Source organism: Mauremys mutica, chromosome 8, assembly GCF_020497125.1.
Source record: "Mauremys mutica isolate MM-2020 ecotype Southern chromosome 8, ASM2049712v1, whole genome shotgun sequence".
NCBI lineage: Eukaryota > Metazoa > Chordata > Testudines > Geoemydidae > Mauremys > Mauremys mutica.
The window spans coordinates 24,382,381-24,406,430 of NC_059079.1; the positions used below are offsets into that span (position 1 = coordinate 24,382,381).

A 24,050-nucleotide genomic window follows, 5' to 3' on the forward strand; every position below is an offset into this window, starting at 1 on the left:
TGAACTAGGGACTTTTAAGTTCACGTGCACGGGTTCCACACAGTTACAGTTACAGCACAGCACGTGTTCTTGCACACTGCTATTCATACCCCCTTAGTCCAAACTGCAGGTCAGTGTAGACTTGCCCATTCTTTTTAAGAAGGAAGAATGCAGATTAAATAATAGTATTTCAGTGGAACTGTGCTTTCCACCTCGAAAGTGGGCACAGTCCTTTCCTGATTTATACCATGATTTATAAAAGACTGTAGATGTCTCCCTTTCTGGCTATAACTACTGGAATGTTACACATTTCAGAAACTGTAATATTTGCTTAAAATTCTGCATCTAGATCATTACCTCTTAACACTCACCAGTGACTATCAGCCTATAAATATATGTCAAGTATCAGGAGGTAGCTGTGTTTGTCTGTATCTACCAAAACAACAAGGTGCCATCGGACTCCTTGTTGTTCCTATAAATATATGTAATTTCAAAACCATTCCAAGCAGCTGTCACAAGCAGCCTGCCAAGCTCAACGATAACTAGTTAAATTTAAAGAGCAATTGTACACATACAGATGTTAACATATTGATCCAGGTTCTCAGGTGGCCTCAAACTAATCTCTAAACTGTATAGGAATACATGTTTACACCCATTTGCACATACTATAGGGAAATTAAATGCACTATTATCTAATGTTTACATCCACATGTGGATTTTGCCTACAATAATGTGGATTTTCTGTATGCTTAATTTTGGAAGAGCAAAATCCCAGGTCACATCAGAAAATCTGCCCCACTGTCACATTCTAGTCTTAATAATCAGCAATTACAGAGCTGAGAGAAAAACTGTCCTCGCACTGACATAAATTAAAATAGATCATCTTGTTAAAATAAAAACAACAAAAACTAAAAGAGGGAAAGTGATCGAGTTTCCATTTCATCTGACTTTTATCATACATTTAATTTTATACAATATGCAATGTCTGTCAACGGGAAAGCAGCAAAAAAATACTTGGATTGAGAAAGTGCTGTAATGTATGTACATTATCATTTTTAATGATAATTTATGCAAACCTCACAGCTGAACTACTGTATACTTTAATTGGCAGCTCTCTCTAATCAAAGCAATTTACTTATATCCAACACTGAGGAAATTTCATTATAAAAATAATGTAACTCCAAAAGCCATAATAACACAGTCAAACTTCTGCAGGATTAGAGACAATCATCTGTGTCTTGTGCCTCATAATGCCCCAGGGGTGCCATTATCTCTGGAAACCACAGCTTCTGTCAAGTCTTATAGCTAGCAATAACTTTGTTTGTCTGTTCATATGAAGAAAGAAAACTAAAGCTCATCTGCACTTAATATTTTTGGTATTTCAATACTCAGAAGAAAATCTAGACAATATACTAAATAGCAAGAAAACATAAAACCAAACAAATTTTAAAAAGGTCTTGAAATTGTTGCTTGGTATAAAGTTGTGGTCTGATCTGTCATTTTCGGGCAAATACTTTCCATATAAACTATATTTATATAAAAATCAGTGCCTTTTCTTTACAAGGACTTTCATCACATTACATATTTGTGACTAACTCCATTTTACTAAAGCTATTCAGATAATAAACAAATGATGCTTATACTTGCTAAGGGTAATTAGAATATCAATCTATACTTTTTGTGCTAAAATAATGTCACCATAAATGAAAACATGATGCAATGACAACACTGGTGTAAGTTTTCAAATTGTTACATAGGAATTTAGCAACATGACAAGTTAATTAACATGAAAAAATATAGCTAAATCTCTTCCACAATGCTTGGAAAATGGATGCCATAGCAACTTGTTTATATACTCTGCTATGTATAGTAGTATCACCATTTAATAAACCTGTATGTACTGTAATTGTTAAACAGGCTGATAAATAATCAAAATGTTTCTAGTTAAATTAAAGGCTGTAATATTTTGGTTTGGTTTCTGTAAGTTCCCTGGGGGGGAAAACAACAGAAGTGTGTTTCAAAAACAATTTCTTGCTAGAATCTTAAATTATTAGTACTGTATAAACCACATTGCTGTACCACACTGCATATTACATAGATGAAAGGTTACTTTTTGAGAGGATATGGGAAATGAGGGTTGAGGTTAAACTAATAATAGCTAAACAATTAAGAAATCAAAATACTTAAATTATTGTGGAATTATTTAAAGATATATGGATAATTTTTGATAATTAGATTTTTGGCTAAGGAACAAAAGCAGAATTCATGGTTACCATAGTTACACATACTCTTTGTTGTGTTTCAATGCCACATGATCTGATTCAAAGTAATACACATCAGGCTCTTCCTCATCATCTTCTGCAGTGTGCAGGTTGGCACTCTCTTTGGCAGATGATATATATCCAGCAATGAGCCGAGCCTCAGAGGGTGGCTTACTTAGTCCATCACTCACATAATCTCCAGCGTCACAACCTCTCACTTTTTCACTCTGCATAATTTCTTTAGCGTTTATGGGAGAGCCACAGATATTATTAGTACTTGCAGCTATATTCTTTTCAGTGAGACTAAGATTATTTTCCTCAACCTGCCCATTTTCTCTACAAGGCGAGTTATTTTTAGTGGGACTACCTTTGGCAGGGGCAGCCCTTCGTGGTGAAGTTCTCAATGTATATCTGTGTTCTTGAAGTTCTGACATTGATGTAATTTGAGCTGAAACACATTCCAGCACAGAAGATGGTGGTTCAGGTTCACCTGAGATTGATGTACTATCATGATCAGCGTTCAGGTTGCTGTTGGTGTTTTCAGCACACTGTTCCTTTGAGGCACTGCTGTCTCCCACCACATCTACCTCCTCCTCAGAATCCCTTAAGAAAGATGACTGGATTTCAGAAAAGGACCCAGTAGCTGGCTCATTTGCCTGATCAACAGGGTCCGCAGGCAAGCAGTCACTTATTTTGTGGTCCTCTAACTTTACCTGTTCAGGTGAATTTGTGCAAGGCACATAATGGTCTATAACACTGTCCTCCTTGCTGCTATTAAGCAACAATGAAGAATGGGCAAATGAATTCCCATTTTCTGCTACAGTTTTCTCCTTGGGCATACAGGAACCAGCACTGTTCTGTTTAGTGTTCCCATCAGGCTGACAGTCATCACAGTTTAGGGCATCTGACTCTCTCTCATCAACCCCATTGACAGCCTGATAGCCCGTGAGCTCTTCAACTATTGCAGAATTATTAAACCCTTCCACACAGACATTCACCTTTTTAACTTCCCTTTTGTCACAATCATCCAGTATAAGACATCGACAAGCTCGTTTAGTCCCTGCAGAGACTGCATCATTGTCTGATATGGAACTCTTAAACTCCAATGATTCCTTTTCTGCTTTAGTAGGCAACTCTTCTTCTGAACTGTTTGCTACTTCTGAACGTAGGCAACGTTTAATTCGTTTTAAAACTGGTGATACAGATTCTGCTTGTCTTTTCTCACAATTTTCCACAATTTGTTTCTCAACATTATCTTTTTCAGAAGTAGACAGTCCTCTCTTTCTAGGGCTCACCCATGATTCCCGAGCATTTTGCTGTTTCAAGTCAGTAGTTCTTCCACTATTACTTCCCTTTTGAGTTTGCACAGACTCTGGTCTCTTCTTTGGTGATCTTGATCGTACTTGAGAATGAGGAGATAATTCTTCTGGATGAGCGATACTACGGTTTCTTAAGGTTCGACCACAAAAGTTTTCATCCAAACCATTTAACCCCACTGTTGATCTTGTAACACGAGTAGATCGAGAAGCAGCCATACTATGGCAAGTCCCTAAAGTATGTTCATCATGATCCACTCATTGGGAAACCTTCAAAAAAATGTAAACAAAACAATGAGAAAAAAGTAACATTCAAAAACATCTGCATTCATAAAAATTATGTTAATGTTCTGAAGGATATATTCTACATTGTGACAAAGGTACAAATGTGAAAATTACATATGTTTATGAAACATAATGTTTCTTCCCTCTGTTTCAACAAATAAGGACTTTTACAGAGACGTATATTGGCCCCAAGAAATAGAATAGTTTACTTACTATTTCTATTTATTCTCTCTTTAATACCTGTCAGAGAGTATAGAGTATCATTAAAGTCTAAATATCAAATATAACTGGAGCACTTCAGTATTACTAAAATGCACTATTTTTACTATACTGTACAAAAAAATCATTTTGTACAGGCATGATTATTAAATGTCTGCACTCACACAACAAGAAATATCAAACCTCATCCTTAAAATTCCATATTCATCAATAGCAATATACATTAATTATAATCACAACAAGATGAAACGGAAAACATATTAATACAATATCTTGCTAACTGAATCTGTTGCCTTTATAAATCAAAGAAATTGATAACAGTATTTTCAATTGCACTTCTAATTTGACAGATGATCAAAAGATGTTACTCCTGTTAAACCACTAACAGTAGAAATGGGTTCAAAACAAATCATCATATTTAAAATTTGCAGTTTGAACCTATTCCTATAATGATGGACTGAATCATTTTTTATCTCTAATTTTGGGAAAATCTGGGTTCAGATCTAGATTTCAAACCCCTGTGTATGGATCTGAGATGTTAGCGTGAAACAGTGGGACTCTCTATGTTTGGTCCAATCAATGAAATCTTAAATCCCAGCCTTATCTTCTTGCATTCTTCATATTATTGCAATATTGGACATTAGTATTGGAGCGTTATTACATCAAAGATGATTAACAGACTTTTTTTGTTTGCATAAATGTTACTGCATATTTTTTCTTTTCCACCTGTCAGAATTCCAGATTTCAGCAACCCATCCAACTGACATATATGATGCACATGGCCTAAAAGCTATTTTAAAAATAGATAAATAAATGAATAAAAATCAGGCCACCCACATGTTTTTGATAAAGGCATGAATTGACAAATGGAAGGGAACTACTTCAAGAGTTTGTTTTTTTCCCCCCCATTTTCAGCAAGCAGAAAGAAGAATGACAGTGTCACCTCTCAGAAAGTTATATATACATATGTATAAGTAGGGTAAAGTCTTTTAGCAGAAAAAATTGGGGGTTTGGTATTTGTATCAATCAGGGCATGACAATATTCGTCTAGAACAGTTTGATTCTGACTGACAATGACAGAAACTAATGAAACTGCCTGTTTACATGGGCTTATGTTAAAACTGCTATTTCAAATACACTTAAAAATTCCTAGTTACATTAAGTACTAGATAGCATAATAGCACAGTATTACTTGGTATATATTACGACAATGAAACTAGGAAAGATTTACATTCTTATATAAACAAAAAAACCAAACAATGAAAAATTTGTTACTATTTATTAAGGTTAATAAAAAGCACAGAGTCTAAAGTAATTGTTTGCTATTATTAGATGCAGGTTAATGCATCCTAGATATTCTCATACACTCGTGGATGAGTAAGTAAACTTATCTTTACAGTATAACGACAGTGAATTAACAAGACAATTGTTGAGAGTATTTAAATGAAAAACAATGCTATACATTTAAATAGGTTAGTTAAAGATTATGTAGAAAATAAGTTCAGAGTCCTGACAAATTAATTTCTCAAAATAGGAGACTATTCTACTGTATTAACTAAGCCAAATCAAGGTCCCTCCTTTTCTTGTACATTCATCCTAAAGTGAGGGTCCCTGTTTTATGAACCACAGCAGTACAGACAGATGAAGCAAAACTGACTGATTGCAAAGACATTTGATAAACACTACAACTTTTAAATTGGGAGAGTGGGTGACAGATGGTGGCTAAAGGGCCTGAAGCAAAGCCTTGTGGGGAGCAGGGCAGGCTTGCAGGAGGCAGCAGCTGCATTCATAACTCCTAAGCAGCGCTCCACTCTTGATGCACTGTGGGTGAAATAGTTCTGTTCCTTAAAGCCATAGGATGGCAGCCATATGCTTCTGTATCTTTCTCCATGCTCCCCAAAAGATAGTGCACTAGCACCTTCTGAACCTCATGTTGCTGTATTTCCCATTTCTCTGTCGGGCTACACAGTTTCTCTCTCCTGGAGATCCTAAAATGGCAAGCAGATAAGCTGAGGAACAGAAAATTACAGAAAAAATTCATTTGTGCTGATCTGCACAATAAACAGATTTAAGTGACATCTTAGGAAAAAGGTAAATTATAAGGTATTTACATGGCTGCATAAGCACATATTATATTACATGATGCCCTGGCTATACTGAAAGAAACCAAATTCAAACACTAATGCAATAGGTTAGAACAGGGGTGGGCAAACTTTTTGGCCCAAGGGCCACATTGGGGTTGCAAAACTGTATGGAGGGCCGGGTAGGGAAGGCTGTGCCTCCTCAAACAGCCTGGCCCCTGCCCCCTATCCGACCCCTCCCACTTCTCACCCCCTGACTGCCCCCTTCAGAACCTCCAAACCATCCAACCCCCCTGCTCCTTGTCCCCTAACCGCCTCCTCCCGGGACCTCTCCGCGCCTAACTATCCCCTGGAACCCCACCCCCTATACAACCACCTCTGCTCCCTGTCCCCTGACCCCTATCCATACCCCTGCCCCCTGACAGGCACCCTGGGACTCCCACGCTTATCCAACCCCCTCCCCCTGGTCCCCATCCCCTAAATGCCCCCCCAGAACCTCCACCCCATCCAACCGCCCCCTGCTCCCTGTCCCCCAGGACCCTCTGCCCCTTATCCAACCTCCCAGCCCCGGCCCCCTTACCATGCCGCTCAGAGCAGCATGTCTGGCTGCCGTGCCGCCCGGCCAGAACCAGACATGCTGCTGCGCTGCCCTGCAGGAGCGCACAACCCCGCCGCACAGAGCGCTGCCCGTGTGGCAGCGTAGTTGCAGGGGAGGGAGGACAGCAGGGGCAGGACCAGGGGCTAGCCTCCCTGGCCGGGAGCTCAAGGACCGGGCAGGATGGTACCGCGGGCCGTGGTTTGCCCACCTCTGGGTTAGAACCAAATCAACAACATATAAGTCACATGTCATCCCAATTTATCTCATTATTTTAACTTTTTCTGACAAAGTCTTAAGTAAAAACAGGTGATGAAAACACAGGTTTCTATATTTTGTCACCTGGAGGGATCCTAAATACAAGATAAAATGATTTGACCCCATTGCAGCCTTAAATATGAATACACACAAGCAGTTAGACATGGTTTATGCCCATTAAGAGAAAAAAACATAGTAATAACCACTGAAAGTAGAACTGATTCTGTCATCAATTCTCAAGGATCTTTGCTCTTCTACAAATATTTAAAGAAACACAGTTGCCCATGATCCCAATGTGGCTGGTACTATATAAGAGTTAGAATATCTGACCCAAGCATTGGCAATGGTAGCAAGCAGCAGAATATAGTAATGATGCTGTACTTAGAAAATAGCGGCACCTCTCCCAAAAATTTAATCACTCCTTACCCTTGGTTGTCTCTTAATGGTATATCTACACTGTAATTAGACATTTGTGGCTGGCCCATGCCAGCTGACTCAGGCTCATGTGGCTTGGGCTGTGGGGCTGTTAACTGCAGTGTATATGTTCCAGCAGGGGCTGCAGCCCAAGCTCTGGGAACCTCCCACCTCACAGGTTCCTCAAGCCCAGGCTCCAGCCCAAGTGTCTACATTGCAGTTAAACAGCCCCTTAGCCCAAGCCCCATGAGCCTCAATCAGTTGGCATGGGCAGCCATAGGATTTTAATTGCAACATAGACATACGCTGAAGTGCAAGTGGCCAGCTCTCAGCACTGCATCCCGTAGTCACCTCTCAGCTATGCTCAGCAAAATGTTCCATCTGAAACTAAGAGACAGTTGGCACTGAGCATGATCCTGAGCTCCACTTAGGTGAAGAGAAAGAGAAATCAGTAATGAGAGGGAAAGGAGAGAAGAATAGCTATGGGGGTAAAGGAGAGAAACAGGGGGAGTACTAAGCCAAAAGAGGAAACGGAAGAAAAATGTTTTCAAACTGGGTTACTGTACAGGTTGCAGTAGAGTTTTAGTGCATTTTAGTGAATTTTGGACAAGGTGGTATCATGTGGCGCATGAAACCTAAATTACTCAGCTGAATAAATTCTGTGGCAAAACGGATATTATGTAGCAACGTTAATAAACGCCAATTTTTTTACAATATATACAGCACCAGAAGTCAGTATAGTGATTTACACAGAAATGAGACACAGTATATGCCCCCAAAGAGCTTACAATTTAAAATCATTGGCAATTTTCAGTTTGACTGAAATCATTCTAAAAATGAACTACTAAATGAAGATAATTGCAGAAGGAAGACTCTAGACTGATGACTAGCTGAAGGCATGCATTAGCACGAGGGGCAGAAGGTGCTGAATGGGAGCAGGCAAAGAGATGCCATCTGGGGACCTTTAACTGTGCAGGCATAAAACTCCATTCTTACAGAGTTTAGGAGTCCTGCTGAGCAACTGTCTTTGCCTACTGCACTGTGTCTAAACTGTGAAGGGATTTCATGCAGCACAATAGAGAAAAATAGTTAACATGTGGAACTTCTAGATCTCCCCAAAATTGAGCTCTATTCCTGAGCAGCTTTGGCACCCTTTATGGCAGTTAGCTGTCTCCTCCTGCAGTCTTTCCACTGATCCATCTTTCTGCCTCTTTATGTCAGTGTATGGAAGAGCAGTTTGCTTTCCACCTTGAAGAACTGGGTAAAATAACTTTTACCTCACTGCCTCCCATTCTGTTCTGTTAAAGGCAGAAGTGAAGATGCAAGAAATCCACTGAATTCCCTCTTATGCGGAACACACGGAAAGACCATAGACATGGAGAAAAAAGGCAAAATGGTAGCAAAAAAGCTAAGGAGCTGGTAGATGGCAGGAAAAGAACAGTTATAGTAACTGTGGTTCTTTAACATAAATTTCCTGCAGGGCTCCCTTCCCATTCTGTTGCTGAGGGGCCTCCTCTATGGCTCTCATTTGGAGGAAAGATAAAGCATAGCAGTTTTGCCTGAAGTTCCTGTGGGGCACTGCGAAGTGGATGGATGGGTGGGCTGTCATGGAGTGTGACTGTATAAAGTAACCTCTCTCAACATCCTTTATCCCACTCTCCTAGATCTGATGTTGGAGATTGTAGAGAGCTCCTGCACTGTTGTTTGGAATAACCTTTAGCACAGAGTTTCTCAAACAGGGGTCGCCACTTGTGTAGAGAAAGCCCCTGGCGGGCCGGGCCGATGTGTTTACCTGCCCGTCCGCAGGTCCAGCCGATCACGTCTCCCACTGGCCAGCAGCTCCCATTGGCCTGGAGCAGCGATCCGCGGCCAGTGGGACCCGCGATCGGACGGACCTGGGGACGGGGCAGGTGAACATGCTGGCCTGGCTCGCCAGGGGCTTTCCCTACAGAAGCGGCGACCCCTGTTTGAGAAACCCTGCTTTAGCAATAAGAGCTTTCCTTATGGGATGACACTGCTGAGTCCCGAGGCATCAAGCTTTCTTTGAATGTGAGGCTGCTTGTCCTAGATTCAGACCAGGACCTCCAGTGTGCCTGAATGCTCAGTAGCAGATGATGAGGCCTATATGTCTGCCTCCCAGAGATGGTGCTTGAGTCAGACTGGATGCATGCACCTCGAGAAGGTTAGCATACGAAACAGATTTCAAGATTATGTCTGTCCCTGAAGCAGAAAAGGCATAGGCTTTTTCTGCACACAGAAACTGCACCAATTTAAATCAGTTAAAAGAGTAACTATCATTGATTTAGTTTAATTTGGTAATTTAATTTAGTTTAATTTGGTAAACTGAAGTAAGCTAAATTGATATTAGCTACTCAAACCAATTTAAGAATGCCCACATTGAAAACTGCACCAATTTAACTAATTTGTTTAGAAAATGATTTAGTTAAACTGGTCAAACTTCTGTGGGTGGACTGGGCTGCAGAGTGTGCTCATCAGTCACAAACATAGTACCAATGCAAGAAGGACAACACCTGAAGTTGGCAGATTTGGTCACAATCATCCAAAGCACATCAAGGAAGGTAATCTACCATGAAGTGGAAGATGCTGAATGGAACCTAAGGAAAAGAAAGAGCCAAACAGGGGCAAAGCTTTTTGGCACATGTTGTAAAGTTATCCCCTACTGTAACTATTATAATTTTATACTCATAAGAACAAGAAACAGTGGTTTTCTTAGAGATACAGCCAGGATGATGATGACAGACATTCTGAGGGCTTGTCTACATAGCGAGTTAGTGTACAGCAATTCCTGGTCTGAATCTATAGTGCACTAGATTGCTGCACACTAACTTGCTGTGTGGATCTTCCTACTACACAGAAAAGGCTCCACAGTGCACTTTGATGTACCGTGTGCAAAGCTAATTTGCTGTAGGTTCATACCCTGGCTTGCTGTGCAATGTGTAGACCAGACCTGAGTTTCTACTTGCTGCCTACAATTGTCAGAATTACTTCTGGGGGAATTCTGTGCTACTGTGTACATGCATAATTAATGAGACATGTGTAGTTTTAATTTTTTTTGCACAGAAAAAAAGCTTCTGACAGAAAGTTGCTGCAGTTCCATCTTCTGCCCACCAGGTGCTAGAACAGAGCAGCAGCTCCAGGCCGGCTAGGAAGAAAAAAATGCCTGCCTTCTTCTCAGTGCCTCTCGGGCCAGGTCAAGAGACAGGGGCTATGGGGAGATGGACAGCATGGGGCTGCTGGGGTGGGGGGGGGGAGAGATCAGACAGGGCTACTGGGGGAGGACAGACTGGGGCAGTGGCTGAATGGGAGTGGAGACAGAGCCACGGGAGGGAGGGAGATGCAGGGCCACATGGGGACAGGAGAGAGGGTGCAGGGCCACATGGGGACAGGGGGTGGCTGAGTGGGGGCACAGAGACACCTGGGAACAGGGGGAGAGAGTTCAGGGCCACATGGGGATGAGGGGAGTGGGTGTTTGAGTGAGGGTGGAGGAACACATGTGGACAGGCGCTGCAAGGACACATGGGGGTGCTGCAACACATGGGGACAGGGGCAGATGTGCCTGGCTGAATGGGAGAGGCTAGAGGTCAGCCAGGGTCTGCATGTGGGAAGCTCCATAACAATCCCTCCCCGCCTCTCAAAAACACCGGTTCCATACTTCCACCCATACCCAGCAACCCTCCAAGTTTACACCCAGGCTCCTTCCCAGCAATAACTTCCCTCTCCCTCAGCTCCTCTGTTACCACTGACTCCCGTAAGCCTTTGAACTGCTTCTGAGGGGGATGGGAAATACTGTTCTGTATTGTAGTTTACATGAATTATTACTCAGAGTTCTGTATTAATATGCCTAGTAAGGAATCTATTTGTCAAAAAATATTTCCTGAATCTTTTTTTGTTGTCTGTACTGTTACAGACATACTTGCTGACAGGTATTTTGAAATAAATGACCAAAAATAATTGAAACTGGTGTGATTATATTGTGTTTTTTGACAAAATATGCAGAATTGGAAAATATTGGGTGCAGAATTTTTAATTTTTATTGAAGAATTTTTAATTTTTTGTTGCACAATTTCCTCAGGAGTGCAGTATGAACCAAGTGGCAATTGGGCTGTGCATCCTTTATAACCTGAGGGGTTTGTGCACTATGTAACTATTTTGAACGTTCTGAGGACATATACATCAGTCAGAGCTGAGATCCACACAGGCAATATCTAAAGAAGAAGTGGCCATTTCTGTAGATGCATGTGGCACAGAAATAGACTTATGCAGATATGTGCAAAAAGGTAAATTATCTATGTCACATATGCTTGTAACCTGAGCTGCAGTTCTCACATACTGTAACACACAGGTGTAGACTTTCCAAGTCTAACATTAAGACTCTGTTGTCTTTGGCAATAGAACTAAATGGCTGAAATTTATTAAAGAAAGAAAAAAGGAGCTTTCTACAATTTACCATGCTACTTTTGACACTTTCTGACTTCAAATACTCTTTTGAAAAATGCATGCCAGAAAGCATCACTAAAGTGGCAGTCCCAAATCAAAATGGCAATAGCACAACTCAGTGAAAGAGATTTCCCTAAAACCACCTGGAAAGATTTTCTTATTTTTATGATATAAAATTACATTTTATTTAGGAAGGCCAAAATTTTCAAAATTAGGTGCCGAAAGATAGGCCTCTAAATCCACATTTAGGAACCCAAATTGACTTTGGTAGGAACTGTGGGAGGTCTGCCCAATTATGTAGGTCTTTAAATATGAATGTAAAGGCAAATTTTAGGCATCGAGTTCTGAAAATGCTGACCTAAATCTTTATTTCACTAACATTAGTGATTAATGAAAGTATTTGCAGATATCATAATAAAACACATTCCATCGTTTATAGACCCAGTTTTTCTCAGCATACACATAATTAGAGCTGGCAAATAACTGATTTTTCAGTTCAGTGGATGAGCTGAAAAATCTGGAGGGAAAAATCCTTTGTTTTTGATGGACTCAAAGTGACTTTTTTTCCCCTCACCAAAAAACAAAACAAAAACGCTCTGTTTTTGGTCAAATAAAATATTTCATTTGGCATTTGTTTTGATGGGTTTTATATATATATATATATATATATATATATATATATTTTGAAAACCGGCTAAATTTTAAAACATTTTGTTTAGATTTTTTCAGACTATTCCCCCTACCCCAGCTTTTTTTTTTTGCCAAAACTTTGACAAATTCACCCAAATTCATTAAGTTTTGGTCAAGCCAAAACTGAATTTTTTGATACATAAACTATTTGCCAAAAAATTAATTTCTATTAATTAATGCACAAATGGAAGAGCAACAGAAATGGGCAGAACTAAAACTGCACACTGACAACTGTAATTATGCCACTTTCTAACTTTCATATGCTTGACTTTACAACCCAAATATTCTTTTAACTGGGGGTTTTGTACATAATTTTTAAGGATTCGGGTTTTTTAAAGAAAAAAGGTAAAAACAAATTGAATTATGTGCAACTACAACACCATCCAGTATGTACTATCATCAGGGTTGGAAGCCTGAAGGGCTGGAATTCAGCACAGCATAGAGTAGAGTAGACTAACACTTTAAGATACAGGACTAACTAAATTAGCTGGCAGCGGCTGGTATTCCAGAGAGGAACAGAGCACTGAGCTCCTATAGCCCGAAAAGAGACAGAGAAACAGAGTGAGTGAGCGTGTGTAACTGAGCCACTGGGGCCACATGCTGGGTCTGGAGGGCTGGTTTGGGTGATGAGGGGAAGAGGATGCCCAACAGGGGTGAAAGTGGGCTAGTACGGGCCGATACAGCATACTGGTAAGAAGCCGGTACCGGCCTGTACACAGTCCATGTTAAAGTGCTGCCGCGGCTGCGCTTTAACGTCGCTGTCCTGTTTACCTCCCCCGTTGGCAGCCCTGCCAGTGAAACTCAGTGAAAGAGATACTGAAACAGTGTCCCTACTGGCAGGGCTGCAGATGGGAGAGGCAAAGGGGCAGCAATGTTAAAGCACTGTGGCAGCGGCCAGAGCCCCGGGCCCTTTTAAATTGCCACTGGAGCCCCAGGTAGCAGGGCCCAGCTAGTGTGGATGGGCTGGCTGGGGAAGGCTAAACCCAAACCTGGCCCCTTCCGCCCGAGGCCCGGCCCTCGAACTAATAAGAAATTAATATTACTTTCACCTCTGGTGCCCAAGAAACAGACTGACTGACAGGAGCCTGGCCTAGTCCTTCCCTCCCGTCCCTTTTCTAAATGGAGCAGTTCCACATCCCCAGAACGGAAGAGAGAAGATGTGAGGAGGGAGAGAAAGAGGGAACACTGGGGCTAGATGCCAGGCTCACTAGGAGGTGACCAGAAGTGGGAAGGTTGTTCTTGTCCCATTCAGTGCACCCAAGAGGGCATGAACCACTGGGCGCTATGTGCCAGGATTGGCTGTCCTGTGCAAAAAAAAAAACCAAACAAACAAACACAACTCATCGCCCCACAGCTGCTCTAGCAACTCCCCATACAGAGTATGCTGCTGCTGCATTGGTGACAGAATCAGCCCAGCCTCAAAAAGTGCAAGCACAGTGCTTAGTTGTTATTTTGGCAGGCTGCCCACATTTTCTTGAAGACTGCAAGTGATAGTAATGGCAATTTTTAATACTTTATATCTCAGCAAAAGCTTAACAGAATTTCATGTAACAAAAAACCAGCACTTCACTAGCCTGAGGGAGTTCTCCTTGCTGCAAACAATGGAGGCGTCAGAGATTCTCAAAGAAAAAGTTGCAATAATCCTTTATAATGGGAAATATCAGGTAAGCTAAATATAGGGGGCACTACCAGCTGCCCCCATAATACGATTACATTTTGGGATAAATTTTCACAAATTTGAACTGTAACAGTTACTGGGAAGTAGGCTGAAGAAATAGCAACAACTGAAATGGAAAATAAATATTGATGACGGTGCTTGAAGTCTTCCTAGAATAAGGTCATTTAGACAGTCAATTTTATTTTGGTTGTTTTACTTAGCATATTATTCGTAAGGACCAGAAAGTGACATTTCAAGTTGGCAAGCAAAAATCAAATAAACCAATTTCCGTTTTTGCATATACCCTTCCAAATATTTCTTGCTAGATTCAACAGATATCCCTCATTTTTAGTATCTGCCTCACGAAAAGCATCACTTATTTGTCACTGTATGACTTTTTAAAGAAATAAACAAGAATCAAATCTTAAACAGCAATGCTGGAAGTCTTTTTCTGGGGGCGGAGGAGGGACAAAATTTAACACTTTCCAACTACTGCAAAAGTGGAGAAAATGTAAACTTCTGGTTCATGGTCTATCAGATTTCCATGCTGTGCTTTGCTCCTACCAGTCATCACTGCGGATGTCCATGGTCCATTCCGACCCCTTATTTGACTAGCTTATGTTGTCACATTTGATAGCTCAGTGGTTTGAGCACTGGCCTGCTAAAGCCCTGGTTGTGAGTTCAATCCTTCAGGGGGCCATTTAGGGAACTGGGGTAAAAATCTGTCTGCGGATTGGTCCTGCTTTGACTAGATGACCTCCTGAGGTCCCTTCCAACCCTTATATTCTATGATACTACCAAGAAAAAGGGCAATGATGTCACTAAAATATTTGAATAAGGATGCATTACTTTCAAAGCTCATACAATACAGAGTGGAGAGAGGATAAACAGTAATAAATAGTGCTTGGAAACAAATCCAGCCGCAGGACTGCAAAATCAGGACTAAACTATTCCCAATACCATGGCCAGGAAGTAGCTCATAAGTAGACATACAGCACCTATAACAGTACCAGTTTTTCCTCACAAAATAGTATTGGATATAGAAGAAGAGAAACCAAAGTAAGATTCAACATAGGAGAGGACAAGTGCAAATATATACACTGTAGTACACGTGTTCTCTTTCACTTTTACCTTCTCACCCTTGAATTATTAAAGAAAATAAATTAAATGTATTTAGTATAACCTACAGCACTTTTACTCTTCAAAGTACTTTACAAACATTAACTAACATAACATTTGAGTTAGGTTGTGCTTTTCATCAGAGCAAAGCCCACAATAACCCCTAATTCAGGCACCCAGTCCTGTGCCATACCTCTCTTTAGGTGGATAAGAAGAGCCCAAGACTTCAATATCCTTGAGGCTCAAAATCCCTTGGCTTCCCTACTCCTTGTCAGGGAGTGTGTGTGTGGGAAGGGTACAAGAGTCCACAAGTGGGTCCCCAACCTGTTTTTTCCCCCAAAATCAAAACGCCACATGCTAACTTGTTTTCAGGGAAAAGGAATTATTTTTGTGCACAAAGACAGAAATAAATCTACTCATTCCAATGCAACACGTTTTCATTTGCCCTGAGAGTTCAGGCACCAACACTACAATCCAATAACTATTATTTGGAAAAGCATACCAGATAATGACATAAAAAGGAGAATCCAAAGAATCCCACTACATTTCAGAATGCATATTTCCAGTAAGACTGCAGTCACTTACTAAAGAGTAGGGGTTATTAATCTCTGTGCTCTTTTCTGAAGTTCAGGAAAAAACAGGGGCATGGATATGCTTTCAGATGTGCCAAATTCAACTCAATTTGCTATGCAAGCCTGAAATTTGGCAGGTTTTTCCAAATTTTTACCCCAGAAGCATTATTTGGGTTATATGCAAAAACAAAATGTCATGGGTATTTTGGAAATCATCTTGTTTATTCTGAGCCTGATTGTGATCTCAGACTGTGGTGAGAGCCAGGAATAACTCTCCTGAAGACAATAGTTGCACCAGTATAAAGTTAGCATAAATGAGAGCAGAATCAGACTTACCACATCTTTCTCTAGTGAAAATGAATTAGTGAAGGGGAAAAAAAAAAAAAGCGTAGTGATGTTACATAAAATATCATAGTTATTTCACAAGATTAAAAAAAGTCTGTATATGGATTAGCCAAATTAGATATAAATCATTCAGTAAGGTTCCTTAATATAACCATCTAAGAATCACAGAATTGTGTAGAAATGTTAATTGATAACAAAGCCGCATGATAACCGTGCAGCTCCTAAACTGGGGAAAGTAGGTGGCAGGTTACAAAAAGGGCTAAAGCAATGTTTTTAGGGGAACAGGAGGAGTTTCCATTCAGAACATAAGCCACATAAGATTAGAGCAAAATGCCAGCGCAAGCCACAATAGTAGAAGGTGGATGCCATGCAGAGCTCCTAATTTCGAAGAAGCACCAGGATGGGAGTAGGGTTGCCAACTTTCTAATTGCACAAAACCGAACACCCTTGCCCCACCCACTGCCCCGAGGCCCCGCTCTTTTCTGAAGCCCTGCCCCCACTCACTCCATCCGCCCTTCCTCCATCACTTGCTCTCCCCCACCCTCACTCACTTTCTCCAAGCTGGGGTAGGGGCGCGGGAGGGGATGAGGGCTCCGGCTGGGGGTTCAGCCTCCAGGAGAGGCCAGAAATTAGGGCTTCAGGGTGAGGAAGGGGGTGTGGGTGTGGGCTCTGGGAGAGAGTTAGGGTGCGAGAGGGAGTTCTGACTGGGGGCAGAGGGTTGAAGTGCAGGAAGAGGTTTGGGGTGCGGGCTCCGGGCAGCACTTACCTCAGGCAGCTCCGGGAAGCAGCTGGCATGTGATTCTGGCTCCTAGGTGGAGGCGCGGCCAGGCAGCTCTGCATGCTGCTTGCGCCCACAGATGCCACCCCCGTAGCTCCCACTGGCCATGGTTCCCAGCCAATGGGAGCTGCCAAGCTGGCGCTCAACGTCAGAGCAGCACACAGAGCCCCCGTGGGCACCCCTACGCCTAGGAGTCGGACATGCTTCCAGGATCTGAACAGAGCCAGGGCAGGCAGGAAGCCTGCCTTAGCCTTGCTGTGCTGCCAACTCGACTTTTAGCAGCCCAGTCAGCAGTGCTGACTGGAGCCACTGGGGTCCCTTTTCGACCGAGCATTCTGGTCAAAAGCCTGATGCCTGGTACCCTACATGGAAGTGACTTCTTCTACGTCTTTCTCTTTGCTCTCTGAGGCCCTTTCTAACTCTCACATTACTCACTCCCCTAATCCTCTACAATCCTCTTTCCTGCAAAATGCCTTAAATGTCTGGTGGGTTAACTATAGGCTGAAAGGAAAAGACAATCTAGGTGGATATATGAGGCACAGAGAGAGATTTATACGGCATCTTGGAACAAACAAACATCATGCAGCCATTCTGTTAAAGTGCTCTGTACACAGGGCCCAGGGCAAAATATACCAGTGAGATAACCAGATGAAGGTCCAATTTTTCTGTTGTTTCTGTGTTTTGTTGATGTTTCTTTGTTTTGTCTTTAGTGAACTACTGTTAATAGGATATAGTTATTTAAATGCATTGCTTAGAAAAATAATGGTTGTTTCATAGGCATGACAAGCAGGGAACAGATATGCGCAGTACAGCAATCCTTAACAGTAGTATTAAACCGTTACTGTGGATTATTAAAGGCTATCAGGCAGATTTGTCAACATTACACCAAATATTGAAACATGAAAAATATGTAGTACGATAATCTGCTGTGCCTTTATTCACATTTTACACAGGTACAAGATTACTTATTAGAGTAGCGTATCTTGTACCTAGTTCAAGTTAACTGGTTTTCAATTATTTCCAAATCAATATGCAGAATATCTGCTCAGCAAAAGCCCAAAACATATTTTGCTAATTTCTGATACATAAAAGAAGGTTTTGTAAGGATCCACAGGACTAAAATCTGAATCTGTGGAGCCTGGGACAACTGCCTTCCCACAATGTAATAGGGAGGCCACACAGAACCACAAACAAGGAGAACTGTGGCGATTAGGTGCCTAGAAAGTACCGCCCAAAGGGTCTGGAGCGACAGCATCCTGTGGCTTTCCAGTTGGCGCATGCTCACTATTTAACCCTGGTGGGTTGCCCAGGAAGTTGTCTGAGCAAATATCCAGACTGCTGGTTTGCTGTGACTCTAGACCTCATCCTGCTTATTGATCTCAAGTCTTCGACCCCAGCCTGCTTCCAGCCTGGTAACTCTCTCTGATCTCTGGCCTCCAACTCCAGCCTGACTCTGGCTCTTGCCTCCTGACTATAGGCTGGTAAGTACCTCTGATCTCTGGTTTCTGATCCTTACCTAACTCCGACCTTGGCTCTTGTCTATTGATCCCGACTCTAGCAATTACTTTGATTGATCCCAGCATGCTGACTACCACCACATGACTGTCCTTGTCTTGGTGACCCCAGCCCAGCTGTGACCCTAGACCAGACTGTTGGTGTCCTAGTCCCTTACAGGTATAGAAGAACAACATATCAGGAGGCAATTACTACAATTCTCACTACTTCAGTTTGGTAACAGAAGCACTAAGAACTTTGCAAAACTCTTCCATAAAACTAAATCAGAAAGTCAAAAGATTTCTGAGAGAGTTTCTTACAAGCAGTTATTTTATGGATAAAACACAATCACACATTATTTGCAACTCAACAGCTGTATCTTGATATTATCACGTCCAACATTTGTTCACAATAGTTTTGTTTCACACTTGATTTAACAGCTCTGAGAGCAAAGCATGCTTTGCAATAAAACCCACCAAAGAGAAAAAATGAAAGTTTATGAAAATAAAGTATGCAACAGGGGAAGGAAGAAAGTTGAAATTAATGGAAAAACGCTCTTAGTGAAGGGAAACCATCTTTTTTATATTCATTAAATTGGCTCAGGATTGAAAATCTATTTTTGTACTAGGGCTTATGAAAAAGGATTTTTTTCACTAAACAGCAAATTCAATAAAGAAAAATGTACAAATATTTATTTCTGTAGCAATTTATTTATAACACTCATAATTTTTAAATATACTTATTAAAACAAAGTATATTTTCCCTTAAACATACCTAGTTTTTCCATTTGATTTTCAGTCTATTACCAAGAATGTGATGTGGATCAGACTGAAATATCATGAAACAAAAGATGGGCTAAAATAAAGAACTTTTTTGATTAGAATACAAACCACTTATGACTACACATTCATAATTATTTTTTCAAAGTTAAGTGAATTTGTTTTATAATGATATGGGTAAAATATTTTGGAGCTGTGTGACAAATTTCTCTGTTAAAGTACAAGGCCCCTCAAATATTGACATATTTCTTAGTAGCTCAACAGACTAGTCATCTTTTAACATAGTAAGAATTTTGTAAGTAAGATTAACTCAGGTTTCTAGTACAATGCCACATTATTACTTATTAGACAGCACTGTAACAGGACTGTTAGTCCCTTTAAGCCCCATCCCCAGCCAGTCTTGTTCAATGATTAGGTCCAGCTGGGAAAGGGCCAGGTGTTATCTATAAAGAGCTGAGAGAGTTCAAATGCAGCTGTGGGAGGCAGGAAGGGCTCCTGTGGCAGGCAGTGGAGCAGTGAGGAGAGATACAAGGGGCCCCTGCGGAAAACCTTAAATTGGGGCAGAGACTGGGTTTTATACATGCAACTTACGTTGAACTGTTTTATCGTTTGAACAAACTTTGGGCCTGGCATTAATAGAAACAGGCCCACATCCCTACATGTGGTGGAGAATGTGGGCACATGGTTGGCCCCTGAAATTGTGGGACACGTAATAAAGGTGTGCCCTTTTGAAAACTGGGACCTTGGGGAAGTGGGTGATGATCCTGAGAAATATGAGGCCCTGTGAATGAACAGAAACAGTCCCCAGTACAGAGAGTCAAATGGGGGAGAAATATATAGTATGCTAATAGAACTGAGAGCACTCCAGGCACCTGAAGTCAGGCAGGAGGGGAGAGAGATTCTGTTCCAGCCAAGGGAAACAGAGATTGGACCCCAAGACCAGCACGCCTACAGAGATAATGCACCAGGCTGACATAGCAGTGCTGCAGCAGCCCTATAGCTACCCTGAAGACTGCTGCACAAGTAGGTGGGAGAGTTCTGGGGAAGGGGTTTCTGGAATGATGAGAATATGTGGAGATCTTTGCTCAGTCTAACAGCCCTAATGCTTGTGGGAGCAGGGGTAGGCTATGAATGCCAAGGAGTGGAAGTGCAAACTTGAGATTGAGTGGTGTATGGTGTGAGGGAACAGAATTTTATTACAGTCTAATAATTTATTATTTGTATTCATGGAAACACATTTAACGCATAACTCTGAAGAAAGCTTTTTGTTTTGTTTTTGAGTTACCCAATTTGAATTATTTATAAACAAACACCAAAAGTGTAAATTTGGTTGGTATATAAAGTCTGGATGAAGGAAGTCCTACACTGCTAGATATAAGGAATATCAATATTAGGTTTACCTCTTGCAGACTTTACCAAGTTTATTTTAAAATATTAAGCATTTATGTTTAACATCTGTAAATGACACTGCCTCTCCACTCCCTTCCCTGAATCCCATTCCATAACTTCCAAGACTCTCTCCTCCTTTTAGGTCTACTTCAGACCTCTCTTATATACCCTCTTCCAGACTCCAACCCCTCAGTATTTTCAGTCAGTAGCAGGTCATCAGTGAAGTTGGTTGCACCATCTATTATTCAGGTTGCCTGACACATTCAATTATAATGGATTTCTACATGGGGAAATTTACTGGCAGAGATATAGCAGTGTAATTATCTGGCATAACTATGCCAGTACAACTCCATGCGTGGTACTTTTATTCAGGAATAGGAGTACCATTTTCTGATTGATCTTATACCATGTTCAAAGCAGGATAAGCTAAACAGAAAAATGCACCGTTATAGCAGAAGTGTCCACATAATGAGTTATACAGACATAGCTATGCCAGTATAATTATACAGGTATACCTGTTCCAGTAAATTTCCCCATGTAGACAAGCCCTAAGACTTTGTTTTAAATCGCTTATAATTTTGCCAAACTTTAACCATTTGGGCTGAAACTTTCCCTGCCAGGTATCTGCCTCAGGTTGAAAATTTTTGGAAAGTTTCACCAGAACTGAGAGCAGGGATCCTGTCTCTCCTGTGCCCTCAACGATCCTCCTGCCAGCACACAAGCAACAAGGAGGAGAAGCTCCTTGACTTGAATGCTATGGAGACAGGAGCTGGAATGGGGGTGAGAAGGAGGAGATTTGGGCAAGGAACCTGGTGAGAATGTGACTGGAGGGGGAAAACTGTAACTGGCAATTGAGGGAGGGAGAACTGGGATTTATTGGGAAGGGGACTAGGGGCTCAGGCAGGGGAAAGATTGGGCAAGGAGATTGGGAACCAGTGGCGGGGGCAGGAGGGGGAATTAGGATGGGACGGACAGAACACTAAACCTCAACAAAGAGCTAGAGAAGCAGAGAAGACTGGGACTGTGTTTACAAGGAGATTGGGAGCCAGTGGGAGGGACAAGCGTTGGAGGGAGTGGAGACCCAGATCTGACAACAAGCTAGGGTGCAGAGGGAGAACTGAGAGTGGCTGTCCAGAGAGACTGGGACAAGGAAACAGCAATGGAGGAAACTGGCACTAGGTGCCCATGGGGGTTTGGGAAAAGACTGGAGTCCAGGGGGCAAGGGAGAGACATACTGGATGAGGGAAGAAAGGGAGAACTGGGACTGGGTGGGCAAGGGTACTGAGGACAAGGAGTTGGGGCAATGGGTGAAGCTGATGCTGGGTCAGGTGATTGGGGTGGGATGAGGAGCCATGGGGTAGAGAAAAGACAGGACTGGGACAGAGCCAAGTTACACTACACTACACTACACACACACACCCCTCCCCTACTCCCCCCAAAAACATGTTAAAAGAACATCAAGGTTGTAAACTAAGGCACTCAAAAGTTAGGAAGCACCAGTATTCAGGTTGCCTGTGCATCCTTAATTAAGCTCCTTGTGAATACGCATTGTCTTCAGTTACATGATCACATAGTATTTTTTCAATTCTTAAAATTATTTCTAAATTACAGGGGATCTTCAGCCCATTTGAAGTTTTGGAAGCAGAACCAGACCTCCCAGTCACTAGCAAGAAAGGTTGTGGCTCAGTCCCTGAAGACCTACCCAGTTTAAGATAATCCCTTCGTTGTCAAAGTTAAATGCCTGGTCAATGAACCAATACAGAACTCCTTTCAAGAAAGACAGATATTACAATTATGTACTGCACAACTTAACAGAAACATCAACATTTGTTAATGGAATCAAAAGTCAGAATGGGTCCCTGCTTTTAATAGAAAACAGTCTGTCAAGGATGGGCCAGTTCTGTGGAACTTTTTTGCTCATAGAAAGGACATTTTCAGATAAGCGCCAAACAAATCTTTCTATTTTCTCTTGTACTAGAAGTCCGCAAATATAATTCTCTCTCTCCCAACCCTATTGAATTAGATTCTAGATAGAATACTAGAAACACCAATATTAAGGTTGTCCAACACTTTGCATTCTGATTGAAATATTTATAAAACTTCTAAAAACTTCTAAATATCTGCCTGGAAGACTAAAGATTTGAAATAAATTTTGTTCTCTTTTCTTTGCATTCATAATATTTTTTCTACAGCTGAATATTGGTAAAGCCTATAATTCCATAATAAATTCTAATGCTGCTCTAAATCTCAATACATCATTAATACATGACCTTTGACATAGAAACCCACATGTTCTTTAGCAGTTATGGATCTTGGTAACTTCCAACATCAGGACAATTTTAAATTCAGTAAGTGATATACTAAGCTTTAGGAAATGAAGAAATTCAGAGGACTAGTTCTCAGTTTTAGATATTTAGTCCCTATGTTGATGGTGGCACAAAGAAAGTTACATCTGAATATTAGGACCATCCTTCTCCAATTAAAGTCAGTTGCAACACTCAGGATAAGGCTCAGAGGACCATATCCAATATCCACTGAAGTCAATAAAAAGACTCCCAATACAGTGAATTCAGCAGGAAGATTTAAAAGGTCACTTTAACCTAAAACATTTATTTCAGTTAAAACTAACTTTTTATGCACATAAAAATAAGAGTTGTCTGATACATTAATACATAATAATCTGTCAAGATAATCAGATGCAGACTAAATCAGTGTTTTTCAAAGTTCGGGTCATGTAAGGCACTGGGTCGCCTGGCTCAGCACCCAGTTACCCTAGCCGCTCTGGTCAGCACCACCGACCAGGACGTTAAATGTCCCATAGGCAGTGTTGCCCAGCTAAGGCAGACTAATGCCTACCTGTTCCGACACCGCACTGCACCCTGGAAGCAGCCAGCAGCGGGTCCAGCTTCTACACAGGGGAGCCACAGGGCTCCGCACACTGCCCCCACCCCAAGCACTGACTCTGCACCCCCATTGGCCGGGAGAGGGGGAGGGGGCAAAATCGTTGCCTGCAGAAGAGAGCCACATAGATCCACTTGCGCATCTCCGCCTAGGAGCTGGACCTGCTGCTGGCCGCTTCTGGGTCACAGCGTGGCCCACAGTGCCAGGACAGGCAGGAAGCCTGCCTTTGCACCCTGACTGCGCCGCTGACTGGGAGCCGTTGGAGGTAAGTCCATGCCCCAATTCCCTGCCCTGACCTCCCCAAACCCCTCATCCCTGGCTCCACCCCCAGAGCCTGCACCCTCAGCCCAGTGCCCTGAGCCCCTCCCACACCCTGAACCCCTCATTCCTGGCCCCAACCTACAGCCCTCACCCCTGCACCCAGCCCTGAGCCCCTCCCAAACCCCCCCATCCCCAGCTC

At 41.9% G+C, this 24,050-nt stretch overlaps 1 protein-coding gene across 6 annotated transcripts in view; it reads right to left on the minus strand.

Moving 5' to 3' along the window:
• Nucleotides 1-24,050, minus strand: part of ZZZ3 (zinc finger ZZ-type containing 3) — a 104,699-nt gene that overhangs the window by 60,414 nt on the left and 20,235 nt on the right. For all 6 annotated transcript variants that reach the window (XM_045026376.1, XM_045026375.1, XM_045026373.1 and 3 more), the window contains exon 2: nucleotides 2,268-3,826. In XM_045026376.1, coding sequence (XP_044882311.1) covers nucleotides 2,268-3,775 — 1,508 coding nt within the window. In that variant the 5' untranslated portion in view covers nucleotides 3,776-3,826. The remainder of the gene's footprint in view (nucleotides 1-2,267; nucleotides 3,827-24,050) is intronic.